The 20,192-nt window shown below is 37.5% G+C and overlaps 1 protein-coding gene across 1 annotated transcript in view; it reads right to left on the bottom strand.

The window, feature by feature from the left end:
* PRKD3 (protein kinase D3) overlaps window positions 1–19,631 on the bottom strand; it is a 65,511-nt gene extending 45,880 nt beyond the window's left edge. Inside the window, exons 1-2 of the mRNA XM_054567723.1 lie at window positions 19,513–19,631; window positions 10,934–11,892 (exon numbers count right to left, since the gene is read on the bottom strand). Of these exons, the coding sequence (XP_054423698.1) occupies window positions 10,934–11,221 (288 nt within the window). The 5' untranslated portion in view covers window positions 11,222–11,892; window positions 19,513–19,631. The remainder of the gene's footprint in view (window positions 1–10,933; window positions 11,893–19,512) is intronic.
* Between the last annotated feature and the right edge of the window lie 561 nt (window positions 19,632–20,192).

Raw genomic sequence — 20,192 nt, 5'->3', positions numbered from 1 at the left:
TAAGTGGACCTTTGTAACTGAAGAATGAAGTAGAGAGGGGGTAAAAATGCACATGGAAGCCCCACGAGAGCCATCCTAATAGAAAAACTTGGGGTCAACAAAGGTGGGTTTAAGCTTTGCAGCCTACTAACTATAGCACCTCAGATAAGCTGCTTATCCTCTATGTGCTGTTTCTTGTCTATAAATTGCGAATAACAAAAGAATGGCTGTGTAAGTAAGGTTCTTGTGAAAATTAAATTACACGATAGCTATAAAACACTCAGCAGTGTGATGAATTAATTCTAGTCGTTCATACTATTATCCTATATCCAAGGGTGAGAGACAAGGGTCCCAGAACAAGGTAGTAACATGATCAAATCTGTACATTAAACAGATAATGCTGAGAGCACTATGTAGCAGGAACTGGAACAGAAAGAGACCAGGGCAAGCTCCTGAGGAAGGCTGAAGCTATTGGTCAGGAAAGAGGTATCAGGGTCTGGATTATACAGTACGAAAGTAGCAAAACAACACGGGATGCTTTTCCTTAGAAACTATCTTTGGTAAATTATGTAGATCATTACTACAGCAGGTCCTTGAATAATGCCATTTTGTTGTGATGATGAGATACTGTAGGAATTTAACCCTGGTTTATGATTTATATATACTAATATACACAATTGGTAAAATTTGTTTCATTACATATCGTTTCATTTAAAGACAATGAACCTATCAATTGAGGGTTTACCATATTTAGTTTATTCCCCTAGGGCAGTGGTTCTCAATTGGGGTAATTTTGTCCCCCAGAAGATATGTGGCAATGTCTTTTTTTTTTTTTTTAATGTGGCAATGTCTTGAGACACTTTTGATTATTACAATTTGAGGTACTGGCATCCAATGGATAGAGGCCTAAGATGTTGCTAAACAGCCTACAATGCACAGGACAGCCCACAGAACAAAGAACTGTCTCATCAAGTGTTGAAAGTGCTGAAATTGAGAAACACTGCTCTAGGAAATAAGGGAATAAGAGCACAGAGAGGCTGGAAAACGTGGAAGGAAGTTGATGACCTTCTGAAAACTAGACATGCCCATATTTCCTTTCCTCGCCTACCTCAGTGTTGATTAAAAGAAAGAGGAAATGAACGAGACAGCAAGAGCTATCAGGGTAGAAGCAAAATAGGCCTTTAATCTGGCCTCTTTCCAAATTCCCCAGGCTTTCTTGGATTTGCTCTGTACAGGTTGTGCCAATGACTACTCTTGACTGTGCAAAATGAAGTCTTCCCAGTCTATATGGAAAATTAATAGAATTTTATCATAAAGTTATCAAATTCCCACCTGTTACGAGTTCTCTTTGCCCACTTTCTTTGCTTTTGCATTAAAGATGGCTTCAAGAATTAAAAAAACATCTTAGCTTTCAATAACCATTTTAGAAGTTGCTTTTTATGGTATTCACTTACACTTGTTATAAGTAAAAGGTTCCAATACTTGCAAATATAACTCCTTCAAGTAACATTACATGTTGAGAGTTCTTTATGTAAACAGTTTAAAGTTCATGTCATTAAACCTCTGTCAGTAAAATGTCAATGAGGTAGGAAGTTTTCAAGGTTCTAATTCTATGTGGTCAAATACAATTTTTCATGTTAATAAAGTAGCTTCAGAACTTAACATTATCTGAAAAATTTATCATGATACACCTTTTAAAAAGGAGCATGGGTTTTATTCTAAGTGCAATGGGAAACCTTGAAGAGTTTTAGTGTACATTTAGTTTACTTGGAAAAAAATTTTCTAATTGAAGTATACTGGGTTAAGTGCAGCACTAATCTTATTTAGCAGATAACTACAAACACACACACATGCTTGCACACCCATAACTACCACCCAGGTCAAGATATAAAACATTCTTAGCACTATAGGTTTCTTTATATTCATTTAATTTTAGAAGTTGAATATGAAAATCATTTTTCAATTTGATGCCAGATAAATCTTCACAGTACACCTTTCTAATAACTGGATCATAGTAAGTAAACTCTATGAGAGCAGGGGACTTCTCTTTTTATGTTCCCACTGAATCCCTTAGCACCCAGAACTTAGTATTTCACAGGCAGTTACTATAAACAGTTGTCGACTATTTTTTTTTCCTTTTACTCACTCTAGAGAGAAAGGAAGAAAGGGAGGAAGTGAGGGAGAAAGAAAGGGAGAGAATCATTGATGTGGAAGGAAACATTGATTGGAAACAACCTCCTGAACATGCCCCAACTGGGGACCAAACCTGCAACTCAGGCATGTGCCCTGACTGGGAATCGAACCTGCAAGCTTTCGGTTTGCAGAACACCCAACCAACTGAGCCACACTTACCAGGGCAAAAGTTGTTGGCTAATGAGCAAAGTTAACTAATTTAATACTAAGTTATTTCCCAGTAACAAATATAATGTTAATTCAACATCATTTTTAGGAAAGTAATTAAATAATTTCAATGACTCTGTTTCTAAATACTGACAGAAGGCCTAGTGTAGATGAGTCAATAAGAAAATTACTCAATGTGGACTCTGAATGTATTCTAAACTTCCATCATTAATCTCCAACCCAGAATTTTCTGGATATGATATACCAGGAGTACTTCATTTAACATTTGCGATTTCTCTTTGACACAAACCAGAGCAGTCTTTTTTCATTTTCCTCCTTCCTTGTTTTTATTAGTTCTGATTACCTTTAATTCAAACTTCCTGGAACTTTCTATTCTAGCCAAGGTCTTTACCTGAATATCCAGCAGAATTTAAAAAAACAAAACAAAACATTGCTTCCAGTTTGAGCCTCCAGGTTAGTTATGGTTGCCTGACACTGTTTTGCTAAGACAAAATGGGCTAGGGTTGAAGAGCAGGTTGTCACCTAGCCTCTGCAACCCAGCTGTGGTAGAAAGAATGAGGCAGAAGAAAAATAATCCATAATGACAATTGGTTTCTAGAAAACAAAAGATACAGCTGGGGTTTTTGCTCTACTTTGGTAGGACCTGAAAATTACATACAACCCATGTCTGCAGAGACCATGTATTCAGTCAAAGAATAGACCAAAGGCACTCCTAAATGAGGATACATAAGTAAAGAGTCCTTAGGTCTGGTGTCATCTAAATGGTCAAAACTAAAAACAAATGTTTTAAATGAGCTAAAGGCACACAGTCAACTTTAGTTAGAATCATTTCATTTTCAGTAAACACCATTATAGCTTAAAATGAATTGTTGTCTGGCAATTTCTTTTCTTACCCTAATTACATGAACTATGTTCATTCAACAAATTAACAAAGTAGCAGTAGCATCACAGTGTTATTTTCTAATCTTTTTGGCAATATGAAAGCAATAAGGTGGGGAACTAACACTCCATAGTTATCATGCATCAGGTATTGTAAAACACCTGATACAGGAGATCTCATTTAATTATCTCAAAATTCCTGAAACAATCTCAGTTCTCAAATAAAATGAGCAGTTGAGCTCTATTTTTTTTTTTATAGATTGTCATATGCTAAATACTAAAATCAAAAGGCAAGAGTAAAGCAATGTCAGCATGTTGGAAGAATGCTATAGATGCTCTGTTATTTATCAAAATTTTCAGAACACTACAGGACTAACAGTCTTCCCAGATTTAAAAATATTTAAAAACCATAACTAGTACTATTTTTGGGCATTATGTGCCAGACATTGTATCAAGGGCTTTGCATTTAATCACCATAGTTTTTAAATGGAGGTAGATATCAAGATCCTACAGATCAAAATGAAAAGTCAAGTGACTTGAAAAGGGTCTATAATCACAAAACAAGAAAATAGCACAATCAGCATCACGACCTGGGTCTGTCTGATTAGAAAACACTGCTACTCTTTCTTCTTCTTCTTTTTCTTTTTTTGATTATTCCTTTAAAAAAAAACCTTAATAAAAAATAGTACAAATTTAAACACTAATGTAATTTTGACATTGGGAATCCATACACAAATAATCACTATAAAACAGGCAGGGCTTTTGGCCTATTCCCTCAATTCTGATTTGCTCACTTGTAACGTGACTCTCTAGCATTAGCTTCCCAGGAGAGATCTGATCAGCCAGTTTCTGCCTGGCTCTATCTCGACTCTACCTGCTGCTTAGATCTGTCTGCTTTGTTGGTTCTCCTGATTGCCAGTCCCACTAGTTCTTTGCCTTTTATCAGTATAAAAAGCACTCCTGAAGCTTATAAACTCCTAGAAGGAAGAGATCCTGTTTGTTGCTAAGTCTGTTTGGTAAACCAACATGAAAATATTGGAATCTAACAATATATACAGACTAAAATTTTATATTCTTTTAACTATATCCATACTCACAATGGAAACTATGTGCTATTCTTAAAAGAAACATATCCCAGCTAAACTAGAAATCCTATTTTAAAGTTCTCAAGCTTTAAATTATCTAGAAAATATTCATATTCACTAATTCAATAAGATCCTACAGTTATATTAACAGAAGTTTTCAATTTGTCCAGCATAAGTAAAATTTGGGGCCATGTAAGTTTTTAAAAATTCATTGATTTTAGAGAGACAGGAAGGAGGAAAGGGAGGGAGAGAAAGAAACATTGCTCTGCTGTTCCACCCATCCATGGATTCATTGGTTGTTTCCTGTACATGTTGGGGATCTACAACCTTGGTGCTTCTGGATTATGCTCCAACCAATGAGACAGCCGGCTGGGGCTGGGCCAGGTAATTCTTTGTTTTTGGCGGGGGCTCTCCTGTGCACTGTAGCAGCATCCCTACCTTCCTGCCCTCTACCCACCAAACACCAGTAGCACTCATTCCCTCTCCTCCCAGTTGTCCGTGGGGGTCGAAATAACCCAAGTAGAGAACCGCTGGTTTAATTTAATCTTATACATTAAAATTAGACACTGGGTTTGTAATATTTGCCAATGAAATAGTCCAAAGTCTTGAGGAAAAATAAGGAAGAAGGAAGCCCTGCCATTTGGGACAGTATGGGTAGTTCTTAAGGACATCATGCTAAGTCAGGCAGAGAGTGAATAACCCAGAATTTCAGAGTCTGCTAGAAGAACCTGGCCTTTTGTACAATCACAGAAAGAGATCTACAAATTAACTACAAGTATCCCCTTTTTTCTAAAGTTTGCTTAATTAGCCACTTGGCTTTTATGAAAGACCAACATTAGTACCTGTTTTCACTAACTGAAAAGATACCGGAAGAGGATTTTCCCTTTTACAAAAAAAGGTGAAAAGTGAAAATAGCATTCAGTGGTGGTTTTGCAGCAAGCTGTTAAAGAGGCAGAGCAGTGAGAGTAGCACCAAGCTCCCTCTTAACCCAGCACTGCAGCATCAAGCTACCACAGCTTTGAACTGTGTCTGTGCTATATCTAGATTTATTTTGTGCATTCGTTAGCAAAACGTGCCCTAAGGTATCAGAAAAGCCTAAGAGAACTCCTAAGGGTGTTATTCTTAGTGTAGAACTGGACATAATTAAGCATTTAAAACGTGGTGAATGAAATAGAGACATTGTGTATGCACTGAATTTTGGGTCTGGAACATTCAAAGTTTTTTCTACAGAAATGGTAAATGCTTCTTTGTTTTCACTTTCAGCTATGAAAGGTTTCATAGGAACACTCTACTTTTAGATAGTGGGGGGAACTGTATTGACAATTTAAACTACTACTGAGAACAGGTTGGGCACAACTAAGGTACTGATACAGGATGGAAAACAATCCTAGTGTTTATCTGCTCATTTCTTTGCAGATTTGACACTATAAGTCATTTCATCAATGAAAGTAAATACCACCATTAATTATCTGCCTTATCATGTTTTTAGCAGTACAAACAGGTACAATGTATCCTTTAACAAAGTTTTATCAAGTGCAAGGCATTTAGGGATAGAAAGATGAGTAAGACGGCACCAATCTCAATATAACGTAAGTGTTGGAAGTGTTTCAAATCTTCCCCAAAAAGAGGAAGCTAAATTTTAGGCTTAAGCTAATAACAACAACAACAACAAAAGAAACTCCACCTACTCCACCCTCAGGATGTGTCATGAAATTGGACTGAATTCAAATAGTGACCACTTCTGGTCACATCCAAGTTTTAAGTAAAGCTCAGCTATAAATAATCTGTTGGTTTCAGAGATATACAACTACCATATGATCTAGAAATTCTATTTCTGGGTATATATCCAAAAGGAAAAGAAATTATTATCTCAAATAAATATCTGAACCCCCATGTTCATTGTGGCATTATTTACAACAGCCAAGACATGGAAACGACCTAAGTGTACATTGACGGATAAAATACATGAACAATAGAATATTATTCAGCCATTAAAAATAAGGAAATCCTGCCATTTGGGATAACATGGATGGATCTTAAGGACATCATACTAAGTGAAACAAGTCAGGCAGAGAAAGACAAATATTGTATGATCTCAGTTATATATGGAATCTACAAAAATAAAATTCACAGAAACAGAGAACAGATTGGTGGTTACCAGAGGTGGAGGGTAGCGGGTGGGGGAAATACAAGGTGGTCAAAGGTACAAACTTCCAGTTATGAGTTCTGGTAAAGTTTGTAATGTGCAGAATGGTGACTATAGTAACAATGGAAAGCAAAAACATAAAATAGATGGAATTTACATTTGGGATCATCACTAGTAGGCTACAAATACATTTCAAAATATCTAAAATATTATTAAAATAAAATTACAGTTCAGGTAGCCCTTCCTCCCTAATTTAAAAATAGGGTTGCCCTCTGGGCTTATTTCACTAACTTTTAGAGGTATCTCCTCAGGTCCTCCAAATTAAGAAATCTTTTCATTACTTTTCTGCCTTGTTAGCTTCTCTTTAGAAAGACAGAGTTGGGAAAGATCCACTTGACAAGCAATGATTCCATTTTAAGAGTCTCAGCAGAGCACTGGGGACCCAATATATATCCTTGTGATAAATCCTTATGTGAAAGAACACTTCTTTGACCATTTAAAAAATTTCTAGCACACAGGAACTCTATCTTATTAGCTAAAGTTTGATAAAAATCACTCCTATTACCTCCCCCAGGAAAACCCTACTTTCTGGATTTTCTATCTTGGTTACCAGCGTCACCAAACATCCAGTCATCCAGGCTTCTGGTCTCTCGCCCCTTTGCTCTTCTCCTATATTCAACAGGATATTCAACAGGATTTACCAATGGTACTTTCCCAATACCCTTCAAATATATCATCCCTTTCCAACTGCTTCAGTTCAGGTCTTTATCATACTGGCCTCCTATTTAATCTCCCAACTTTATCTCACATTTAGTTGCCATATTTTAGTTTTCCAAAACACAGATCTGAACATGTCACTTTGCTGCACAAGGACCTTGGTTAAATCTTTACTCTTAGATGAATCAAGAGCAAATCTTTTCATTGGCATGAGGAAGACAGTGTGGTGCAGCAAAGACTATACAGGTTTTGACCTAAAACAGACCTGTGTTTGAATTCTGACTTCTGGTAAGTAATTTAAATGTCTCTGGAATTCAGTTTCCTACTTTGTTTGTTTAACAGAGACTGTCTCCTCTACACACTTTCAACTCACTGTGGTCCTTCTCTTGGATAAGGAGCATCAATATCTCCTGAGGGCATGACAGAAATGCAGATCCACCCCAGACCTACTGGTTCAAAATCTGTATTTTAGTAGAATCACAAAATAATTGACATGGACATTAAAGTTTAAGATGCACCACAAATTATGTGAGGATTATATGTTACCAATCGTAACCTTCCTATTTCCCCCTTCCATTTCTTTGCTTATCCTAACTCTTGCCGGAATGTATTCTTCACTCCCAAATTATTGAAATCATGCTTGATTTTTAAGTATCAGGTTAAAGGCTACTTTCTGTATGAAACCTTCCATACTTTTTGAACCTGTGAGGAGCACTTTTTATATTAACTTCCCTTTCTATTTTTCATGTTTTATATACTAGTGAACTAGACTATTTAAAGTTTTTTCAGGAAAGGGACAAAGTCTGGTTAATCTTTCAATTACCTAAAATTTAACCAGTGTCCTATCTTTAGAAGGTTCAGAGAAATATTTTTAATGACTAAAAACAGAACTGGGAAAGCTGGTATGCCCATGAGAGCCCTGGGAGTTAACCTGGAGCTGTGCACATGCAGGTAAAGACAGTGGATGTCTCGTGAGCAAGTGTCCAAGAGAAGAGAAAAGTATTTCTGACATGTTTTTTTCTGTCTTCCAGGTGAGTTAGGGATCCATGAAACCTCTCTATAAAACTCCAGAATCTGAGCTGGTTCCCTTAGGATTTCTTTCCAGTTAAGACTTAGAGGAATTTCAAGGTCATCCCTCCTTTATCTATCTCTAGCAGTGATCACCCAAATTCAGATTAAATGACGCAGAATTTCACAGCTGGAAACACACTAGGAATCATCCCAACTTAATCACTTCATAGATCTGGAAGCTATGATCCAGGGAAGTGAAATCACTTGTCCAAAGTTAAGTCAGCATGGCCCTGTAGGTTAGGCATCATCCCACAGAACAAAGCATCTCAGGTTCCATTTCTCATCAGGGCACATGCCTGGGCTGGGTCCCCAGTTGGGGGTGCATGAGAGGCTACTGATAGATGTTTCTCTCCCACTTTCTACCTCCCTTCTCCTTGCTCAAAAAATAAATAAAATCTTTTTAAAAAGTTAATTGTAAAAAACAAAAGTTATACAGTAAATAAATAATAGAGCTGAGCTAGTTCTAAGCTCCATACTCTTTTGCACTTAAAACAAGTTAGCATTCTAGCACATGTCAAAAGGAATCTGTAATATATTTATGTTACACGTATTTTATACATTTTTTTTTTGCCAAACACATCCCCATATCACTATAATATTGGTTCAAATTCAGTTCACTATGATATTCATTTTATGCTATACCCATACCCAATGGTTTTATTTTAATGTATATAACGTTTACCCTGAATTATTCTTTTTGAGCTATATCCTGTTTATTTCTTTGGTATCACTCTAATTTTTCAGGGATTATGATTTTTAATCTAGTTTCCCAAGAGTTTAACCCATCTGACCTACTTCTCATTCTTACATCTATATTAATGACAAAGTAACATTAATTCTAAAATAATCCTTAAAAAATCAGTATACCTCTGTATAAATATAAGTAAATGACTTAAAACTGAATAATACCCTCTACCAAAACATTGGTTATAAGTTTCTACAAGCTCAAATAAAAAGGAACATTTAAGTTAAAATCTTACCTTTAAAATAAAAAGTATAACCTACTTGCAAAAATATATTAACCTCTGTAACATTTAATGAAAGGGAAATTAAAAGCAAAGATACTTAAAGACAGTAGATGGTTTTACAGATCTACAAAAGGAAATATGTAAAACAAATGAACTACTCTGAAATAGAAAAGTCCAGATAAAACACAGGAGGCCTACGTCACCTTCATGAACCACATAACATTTTTTTCAACGTTAGTTACTTCTACATCAGAAGATAATGACAAACCCTATAGAGCATGAGGAATTGAAACAAAAACAGTAAGACGAGGAGCCTGAATCTAAATATATAAACCTCACTGATACGATTTTTAAAACAAAGTATTATTATGAACAATAAAATGGCAAATACATTATCTATCAACAATTGAATCTTACAATCAAAATAAATGAACAAGCAGAACGGAAACAGACTCATAGATACAGAGGACATTTTGAAGGTTGCAAGATGGGAGGTGAAGTGGGGGAGGGGTGAAAAAGGAGAATGGATTTAGAAGTTCAAGTAGGTAGTTACTGAATAGTTAGGTGGATGTAAAGTACAGCATAGGGAATATAGTCAATAATAGTCTCATAACTATGTATGGTGTCAGATGAATATGAGATTTATGGGGATGATCACTTAGCAAGTTATATAATGTCTGACCACTGGCATGTACACCTGAAACAAATAAAGCCCCTTTTTAATTACAAAATCTCTTACTACAAAATCATACGCATGTAATTCTGTAACATAACAATATCACACTCAAGCAGACCATATGACTTTTCAGGTGAAATGTTCAAATTAAAACTATAAATTATTACACCCATATTATTACCCTACCAACCACACTCAAGCAGGTGTTACTTCTGCTGGACCCTGTATAATGTATGTCAACTGTAATTGAAAAATAAAAAATAAATAAAGTATACTAATTTCTTTGAAACATATATTGGCTCCATTAAAAATAAAATGTAACCATTTCACACTACCCATATACTTTACAGTTTTATAATAAAATAGAGAACATATCAGCCATCCGTCAAATCGAGATTATTAAAGCACTTAGCTAAAGTTCCTTAAAACATAGTATGCAATAGGGCAGAGGGTAGGTGGATGGGGAAACAAAATCACCCTCAATTTTCAAAATTTCATGTATTCTGTCACATATTCAAACTCAATTACTTGTTTTCTAAGAGAGGAAAAATAAGATCCACTCATGTTAAATGGCAATTTAGATGAAATCAGAATCTAAAGGGAAGAAAAAGTCAAGGAAAAAAAAAAGGGGGCAGAACACAGGGCCCCTAGGAAGACCAAGGGATGGACCTGGAACTCAGGGGCCACTGGGTTCCAGCCTTTTGGTGAGCCACCTTGATACCTTGTGCTACCTCCTGTTTTCTATGAAATCAAATGAGATTTCTTAATTTCTCTTGACTTTATGCTGATTTTTCTGCTCTTAAGAGGACAATTAAATAACCAGTATTTTAAAGTGGGGAGACAGGCTCCAGTTGTTAAGACTATGAAACTTAAGACTTTATAGACTCATAATCTATCAGGACTTTTCTAACAATGCTCAGAATTAGGGTCCTCATATAAAAAATTAATTCATCCATATGTGTTAACACATTGTTGCATGTGCAATTCATAAAAAAATCTTAGAAACAATGTTAATTAGAAAAACTACTGACATAAATAGCATGCACAGTACCTTTTGATAAACAATGGAGCACACAAGATCCTTGACAGCAGATAAAGATAGTTCCTGAGCTTCAATGGTAACACTCTCCCGTGTAAGGCCAATTTGCAGTAGAAATGAAATTGTATGCACTGAGCCTCTGGAGTTGGTAAGCGAAGATGCATTGAAGCTTCCATTAGAGAGTCGGGCAGAGAGTCCTGTCTTAGGACTTGAACATGAAGAAGGAATTGGAAGCACAGCAGGAAGAGTTGCAGGTAATACAGACTTCTGGGCTGATGGAGGGGAATTGTTTGCAGACATCTGCCTTTCTTTAATCTTTTAAAATAGTTGTCAATTCTTTTTCAATGGCAATGAAGAGGCTTTTAAAATCTCAGCAGGAAAAGAATGACTGTACTTTTAGATTTAATTGAAAACTTCTTTACTTCCTCTTTTAAGCTACACATGCTCATGACTGCAAGTTCTACAACTGTGAACTGAATTCACAAAAGGTCCTATTTCCCTTAATATCAGTCCCATCAAAAAAGAGTCTTGGCTTTAGGACCACAACAAGGGATTTGGAAAGGATTTAGCATCACTGAATTATCCTCATCAGAAGAGTTGACACTGCTTACTTTCTAAACTTCTTCATCTATTTTATTTTAAGTTTTATTCTTGTCTCTCTCTCTTTTAATTTCCAAAAATACATACTGTATAAAAGTTGTTTTTCTGTAAGGATAAAATGCTCCCACTTTAAAAAAAGAAAGGTATTTAGGATTAATCTATTCAGTACTTATCCTGTGGTTCACTGATTTGATGGGATACTTTCTCAAATGTCCACACCTTAAATCACCTCCTCAAATGTCCTCGTTTTCATTGTTAAGGTGGGTAAATATTTCCATTATGAAGTAAAAGCTTTCAAAATTGTACAGGCATATTTCATTTGATGAATGGGTCCATCGAGAAAAGATGATCATTTCTGAGATGTAGTCAGCCTGAAAGAAAATTTTTAAAAACTTTTAATATTTTACACTCATTTGAAAGAATATTTAAAAAAACTTTTAATACTTTATACTCATTTGACATTATTTTAAAAATTCAAGAATCCTTATAATTTTTAAATGATAATATTTGGTTATATGTTTATAATTCACCAATAAATCCTAATGGGTAGCACATTTTTTTTTTGGTCTAGTTATCAGAGCTTTTTTTTTTTTTTAACTGTATGTTTAACTTCCAAGAGAGCCTCCTGCTCAAAAATAATATTAATAATAGTAATACCCCAGCACGCCTCACTAATACCTAAAATTGGAAGATCAAACACTTTTATTTCATACACAACTGAGTTATAACAGAGAAAAACACAAGGGACAAAAAAGTAAAACTGACATTGTCATAGAAATAAAATACGTACCACTTAGGCATACAAAAGATATAAAATATTGTCCTAACACAGAAAAATTAAGAGTATTCTTTTTTTATATTAAAAGTGTTATTCTGCCAAAATATAATTCCTGACTTGCTTTGTTAACAGACTCCTTTCAGAAGTCTAAGGAAGCTGGTGGGAATATACTATACAGTTAAATGGCCAACAAAAAATGTGAAAAACATACTTATGCCAGGAACTTAGCAGAAAATGATCTCATAATAAGACTTCAAAAAGTAAAAAAAAAAAAAGGAAAGAACACTAGGCACCATTACATATGTATCACACTTTTATAAAAGGACAGTTCAAAACATAAAAAGATATGACCCCACCTCCTTAATGGCTAAGTGAACCAGATCACAACAGAGGGATCATTCTAAATTCCATCCACATACCTGTAAACAATTCCAAAAGATAAAAACGAGTGAAGCACCTAGTATGGTTACAGAATGACTCTCTGGAGAGTAGTTAATGGGCCTAAATTAATTAGGATGAACATAACAGATGAACAAAAACATACAGATACACTATCACTAATGTGAAGAAGAAAAACTAAGGCTTGGGGAAAAAAATGCCTAAAGATAACAAAGGCTTTTATAGCTACATGCAAATAAATGATTATTAACCCATCTTATATTGTACAGCACTTAAATACTACCAATGTTTCTGTACTTTATCTCACAATAGCTCTTTGGAATTTGACAGGGTAAAGCCCATTTTTGCAGGTAACAAAACTGAAGCACAAGCAGAAAAAGCAACTTGCCCACCATGGCTATAAAGAGATGGGGAGGGCATTCAGACCCAAGTTTCATAAACCATACTATTTCTCAAAGAGAACAAGGAACTGAGAGAATCACTGCTCAGAGAGGATGTCGTTAAGGTTGAGAGAGCACAGAGAGAAGGCAGAATTGCTCAACTTGTATTTTGTTTATCTTTTCTCAGATTTTCAACTACAGTTATAGAAGAGCATTGAGAACTGAAACCCAAGCCTGGTGAATAAGAGAGACTAAAACAACTTTATGTGAGTGTGAATCTTCAGATCCAGATGTAATCCATTCCATATTGCTAAAGCAATAAACGTGTAATCACAAAGCTGATGGCTATAACCTCAGAGAAAGAGCTCAGAAAGAGAGATGGCCTGGAGATAGGTCAGCGGTGCTTCAAGTCTTATGGTCTGGGGAAGTAGAAAAGCAGATTTCACAAGTTACACACAAATTTAATATTAATCCGTAGTCAAATCTGAGAATAGATTATGTATGAAATGGTTTTTCAATACCCAGGAAAGAATATAATGATTACTAGATAGCAACATGAATTAGGCAGAATAACATCAAATCAACTGCATTTCTATCTCGAAAAAAATGCTTACTAGATTTATTAGATGACGGAAATAATAATAGTAGCTCAGTTATTGAGCTTTATCTGCCAGACACTGTTCTAAGCACTTTCTATGTATTATATCTAATTCAATCCTCACAACAGCCTATTTTATGGTTGAGAAAACAGAGATTTAGAGATTACTCACCCAAGATCACACAACTGGCAAAGCAGGAAAAAAGAGTGTATTCTGGCCAAAATGGTATCTAAGATGGTTTTCCTTGTGACTTTTCTAAATATGTTGCTTGAGTGTGAGTTGGATAAGTTTGCTGCTCTACATTAATTCAGATGAGAGGAGTCTTTAGGGAGTGCCCTGGAAGTCTGTCCTTGGCACTATATTATCTTTTATAATTTATAAAATAAAGAGATGGAAGACATGCTTATAAAATCCTCAGATTCTACAATCTGGAAGAAATAAACTAAAATTAAAGTGAAATATAACAAGGATGAGTGTAAAGCTTTGTATTTAGTTTCAAAAAGTTAAATGTGCAGGGGTAGAGGTGGAAGTGGGTATAATGGGGATAAATGGTAATGAAAAAATTACAATAAAAATAAAATATTAAAAAAGTTAAACATGCAGTATAGAAATGGAGAAATGCTGACTTAGAAGCTGTTCATAAGAGGAGTATAAGAGGAGCTGCTAATATAATGCGTGACAAAAAGTACTGCACACATAAACCCTCAGGACACCAATTACACATCAGCATTGATGTGTATACTGGTTGCCAGTCAGCCTACTTTACCACTATATTCACTTCTAGTCCATATTTTTACAGCTTTATTGATATTTTAATTAAAAAAAATTTTTTTATCCTCACCTGAGGATTTTTTTCATTGCTTTTAGAGAGAGGGAGGGAAAGGGAGAGAAAGAGAGAGAGAGAAACACCGATGTGGGAAACATCGACTGTTTGCCTCCATATGCACCCTGACCAGGGATCGAACCCACAACCTTTTGGTTTACAGGATGAAGCTCCAAACACCTGAGCCACACTGATCATGGCAAAGCTATACTGATTTTTTAAAATAATGGTGAAAACAATGTGACAAAATATGCTTAACAAAACCAAATAGAATAATGGTCTTCAAATATTTGAAAAGGTGTTAAGTTTTATTCAGCATCACTGCAGAGGGCAGAAGTAAAATGAAGATAACAGCACTACTTACTTACCACTTACCTCACAGGTTGTTGTGAGGACTCAGCTATGGAGTATCAAGTACCTACAACAGCACCTGAATCATAGTAAGTACTCAGTAAGTTCCAGCCATAGTCACAGAGTTTAGATGGAGGAATTAACAATTAATTTCCTACTTTATGCTAAATAATAAAATCAAGATATACTTCATTAGACTTCTGCAACAACCCTAAGAGATTTGTTTAATTCTGTTTTACAGAAAAGGAATCAGAGTTTCAGAGAAGTTGCTGCTTGCCCATGACTACACAGGCTAGTAAGTGATGGAACTGCAAATCAAACAAAAGTTTCCCTGACTCCAAAACCTATGTTCTTTCTACTATTTCATCCCACCTCCAACAACACAACAATGGAACAGGTTTTTTTGTGAGGTAATGAACTCCTTAACATACCTGACTCAATAGGTTAAAAAAACTGAACTGTCATTAAAATTAAAATAGTAGTAAAATATCTATGAATAAGACCACATGCGGGTTAATACTATAAAATACAAGATAATGCTGTGTTCAATAATAATAATTTATTTTGACAGATGTCTTCTCACTAAATTTCCACTTTATTATAGCTGTTAAAATTAGCCAAATAACAGTTAACTGTCTAGTAATACAATCGACTAATTTATCAGAATTATTGATAATTATTAATAAACTATGTAAATGTTATACTTTTGAACAAAAATATTTTTAAAAGTTACAGCATGAACACAAATAGAATAAATTAAATGAGCTGGCATATTAGCTTCTGCCCACTCACACCATCTGGTTTTTCCTCTCCCTGTTTTGTTTTATGGAACTCTGATTTGCTCTGTAAGATACGAGAAGATGTAGGGTGCAAAGTATTAAAACTAAGCATCAAAAAAATCTAAAGCTCTACTTTATTGTCTTTATGCCTCAGTTTGAAAACTGATACAGTAGTACACGTCTTACTAGTTTATAACATATATCAATTAGATATAGGTTTCTAACATCTATGAATTGGCAAGCATTTCTAATGTGCTTACTTGGACATAATGAATATTCTTTAGGGTTTTTTTTTGGTCACATACACCCTTCAAATGAGGTCACATAATCTGTCACCATTGATGAATGGAATAAAAAGATAGCGTATCTTGAGCCTAACCTGCCTATTATTACAGACAAGATAAAGCTAAGGCCCTAGAGTTTATGGGACTTAACTGAGGGTTACTTCATGGTAACATCACAAGCTGATCTCTTTCCCTCCCTCTCCCCCACCTCCCCCCTACGGGTACACAGTCTCTTAGCAAAGCATCTAATTAGAAGAAGCTCTAACAGCAGCATTTTTATTCAACAAATATTTACTGAGTGTCCATTATTTGCTAGACCGTTATGAGACACTGGGATTATACAGACATGGCTGCTGCTGTTTTTGGAGTTTACAGTGTGATGTGGGCCACATACATTACACAAATATTCACATAAATAGCAAGGTAATTACAAATTATAAAAAGTGACGTGACTGAGTATAATACTAAGAGGACCTAATTTTAACTGGGGTCTCAGGCAGTGTGTGCTTTTAAGGAAGTGGTATTTAAGCTGAGACCTAAAGGATAAGTTAGGGAAGCAGAGACTGATGCAAAGAAGATTCCAGGAAGACAAAAACAAAAGGAAGCTCATTATTTAGTTTAGCCAGTGTTCTTTTCGTACTCAGTAAAAGGTAAAATGCTTTTTCTATTCAGAATAGCAAAATATTTAACACGACTCTCTACCAGTAATGGGTTTTTCTGGTTCAATTTAGTTTTGTGTGCTAGTAATGCAAATGAATGGAGAGTCTTTTTTTTTCCTCCTGTTAATATGTGCAAGTATTCTTTCAGCATGTAAAAAAGCTTGTGACCTTTTTTAATCCAATACTGACCAGTGTCCTGAAATCAATGTCCATGTTTGCCTTGATCTAGACTTGACTTTGCTCAATAATCCTGATGCGCTTTTACACTCCATACTGTATAAAAATATGCAAATAACTTTGTTGTTGGTTTTCAAAAAGCACAGGTTGGTCCTGACTGGTTTGGCTCAGTTGGTTAGGTATCATCCCACAAAGCAAATGGTCACTGGTTTGACTCGCAGTTGGGGCACATGCCTGGGTTGTGAGTTCAGTCCCAGCTAAGAAGAGTGTGAGAAGCAACCAATCAATGTTTCTCTTTCACATAGATGTTTCTCTCCCTCTTTGTCCCTTCCTTCCCCTCTCTCTAAAAACAAATAAATAAATAAAAGCATAGTTTATATCAATCCTTACATCTATTTATGTATTTTCAAAAGGATAACTATTACCTTAGATTAATAAAATGTTTTTTCTGCCAAGAGCTCAGCATTTGACTAAATTGTTTCCACTAAAATTCTGCTCATGTGGAGCAGGGGTATTTGAATCCCAGGCTTTCTACTCTCAGAGATAACATAAAGAGAGCTCACCAGGTCTGCCCTCTGCTCAGGCACTGAAATGTTTATCCAATAATAAGATTACAGCTGCCTGTCTGGCAATGCTGTATGAATCTATGTTGGACTTGAAGGATTTCATCACCAATCTTTGCATCAGTGGTATCTAAGAAACTGACTGGCTGATAGCCGATGAACAATTTCTCTCATACACTGCCACTACAAACAAACCGCACTAGCGCAGAAAACTTTCTTCTATTCTGTATTAAAATTAAAACAACTCCCAAGACAACTGCTCCAAAGAGGCACACATACAAGTTCAATTTGAATTACATAATCGGAGAGTCTATCAGCACAGAAAATTCTGGATCATAAGTATGATTATTAAATAAAATTGAAACTTGTATTAGCAAATAATTTCCCCATATTCCAAGTTCTGTAAAAGTAGCTTCTTTTAAAGACGAGCAATTAACTCTACTATGGTAATATTTTCATCAATTTTAGAATGTCCTTTTAAAAATAAGGAAAAAATTGTCCCCAAGAAAAGTGCACTTAAATGATCATTATTCATTTTTTCCTGCATGTGGCGTTTTTTCTTCAATTTTTATATAATTTTTAAAACTTAATACCCCTAAACGTGATCAGGTTCTATTTTATTTGAGTGTGGCAGATTGTTTTAAATTAAAAACAATCCAGTAAGAGAGAAGTTTCCTATTTTAAAGAGGTCACCTGATGAAACTGAAAGCTTATAAAATCTGTACATTTCAAAAACTCACTACTACCTGAGATGCCTAAAAAATTAAGTTTCAAGATATAAACCAGTCAATATTCTTGATTTTGAGTCACCTAAAAAGTTAAATGATATATCCCAAATCATCAAACCTAGGGTAGAAACTGCCTTGTCAAATACTTCCAGCTCATCTGATCAGGCTTTACCACGTCTATATTACCTACTGAAGCAAAACCTACCACGAAGGCTTCTGTGGCACGTTTTAAATACTTTACATCAAAACTTGTAACTTTTTGGTCTAAATTTCCAAGCTTGCTCTCTCAATCCAGATCCTAACAGAGCAGTACAATGCAAAACTGGCCTAGTCCTGGGGAGGATACTTTATGGATGCCTTTAGCAGCAAATTCATAGATATTTCCAGTCCTCACTGCAGCAGAAGTTGGTAAGTTTGATCTAAGTAAAATCAGTCGCTAAACATGTAAAAAGAACTGCAGCATTAAGTACAAAGTAGAAGCCGTTTAAGAGTAGTAGGGCAGGAACATTTTCTAGGGTACAAATTAAGGCGTTTAAAAGTTTTTGTTTCATTTAAGGCTAGAGCTCATTAGGTCTGGGTCGTACAAAGTAGTAGTTCAGGGTGTAACTTATCCTTTCTAATCAAAGATGACACTGATAGTCTTATTTCCTGTGGGGTTGGGTGTGGTTGGAGAGACAGTTACATCCCAGCCATCGATCTGTGTAAGGAAAAGTCTGCAGGTCTCACACACGCCTGTCACTTGATTTATATTCGTGCCTGCAGTCGGCAGGGCCTATGCTTCTGATTGCGATGCCTTCAAATACCCAACAGGCAACCGAGTGGTATGGGGTTATTTTTATTGCTCAAAGAAACAGTTGCACTCCTCAGTGTTTTATCTTAGGAAAAACCTCCCGGGGTTCTGAACAACTTGGAGCAATGCAGCAACTTGCAAAACTAAACACAGTCAGGAAACTGGGGTGGGGGCTAACGTTCTCCAAGCACCATTTACTGACCCCTTGGAGATCCGTACAAGGCAAACAGATGAAAAGAAAAACGCGCCTTCAAAATTCCGCGGCGTGACTGCCACCGCTCTGGCGTCTGGAGGTAGTTTGGAAACCCAGGAACAGAACGTGACCGTGGGGCCGGACGCGGTGGTCGCCCGCGGAGCGCGAGTCCAAGTTGGCCTCCGCGCCCACGCCGGAACTTGGCCTCATCTGGCGGCCGCGCTGGCGCCCCCAATCGCCTTGGCGCCCACGGTCCGCGCCTCCCGCATCGCACTCCGCCAACTTCCCGCCCAGCCCCGGCGGCCGCCGCCCAGTCCCGCGCGGGGTCCTTGTCCCGCGGCAGCCACCGCCGCGGCCGCCGCCGCGTGCGGGCGGGTGGGGGAGGGGCCGCCTCCGCCTCACCCCACGGGCCGCGAGAACAAAGCGGCGGCCGTGGCGGCGCTAACTTTTTCGGTGTCTGTTCCGCGCTCCCTGAGGCGACTACTTACAGAGGCGGGCTCGCCCGGTCGTGAGAAACTCCGCGCCCGCCAGCGTTCGGGTCTCGGACGAGGCGCCAGCGAGGCTTCACGCGCCTCGCAGGATCCCGCCCGCCGCTGGCACCCCCTTCTCCCTCCTCCTCCTTCCCTCCTCCCTCCTCCCCGTCCCGTCCTGAGGCCCGAGGGCGGGGGGCCCGGGCGTGCGGGGCGGGGGCGCGCGAGGGGCGGGGGCGCGCGGCCAGCGCGGAGCCTGCCGGGAGCTGTAGTTTCCTGGCGGGCGCGAGCGGGTGATAGTCGCGCGTGGGCGTCCCTCCCGGTCTTCACTCCGCGCAGGGGCAGCCGGACTCCTGGGTTTTCGGGGGCTCGTGCTGCACCCTCCGTGGCCGCGGCGTCTCTGTGAGCGCGGGGCCGCGAGGCGCGACCATGTATTTAAACCAGTTACACACTCTGCTGGATACCAATCAGTGCTACCGAGCTGCCTCTTTCTCTTTTGTCGTCCTCTCTGACGGAGGCGATGGTGCCAAGGAAGCGAGAGGTGACGACTTGCACCTGGGACTTGAAACGGGTCTACAGCAGAGAGCAGTTTCCATCCTGAGACTGTCTTCACCCTGCTCCCCACATGTCCCTCCCTCTTGCCTGCCCTCCAGGTGGCCGCTGGGCAGAGCACCGGGACAGTCTGCACCTGAGCAGAT

Source organism: Pteronotus mesoamericanus, unplaced genomic scaffold, assembly GCF_021234165.1.
Source record: "Pteronotus mesoamericanus isolate MK-2021 breed Mesoamerican mustached bat unplaced genomic scaffold, CSHL_Meso_final contig_101, whole genome shotgun sequence".
NCBI classification, from domain to species: Eukaryota; Metazoa; Chordata; class Mammalia; order Chiroptera; family Mormoopidae; genus Pteronotus; species Pteronotus mesoamericanus.
Note: the sequence above shows the minus strand (reverse complement) of the source record. Positions and strands in the feature narration are given on the sequence as shown.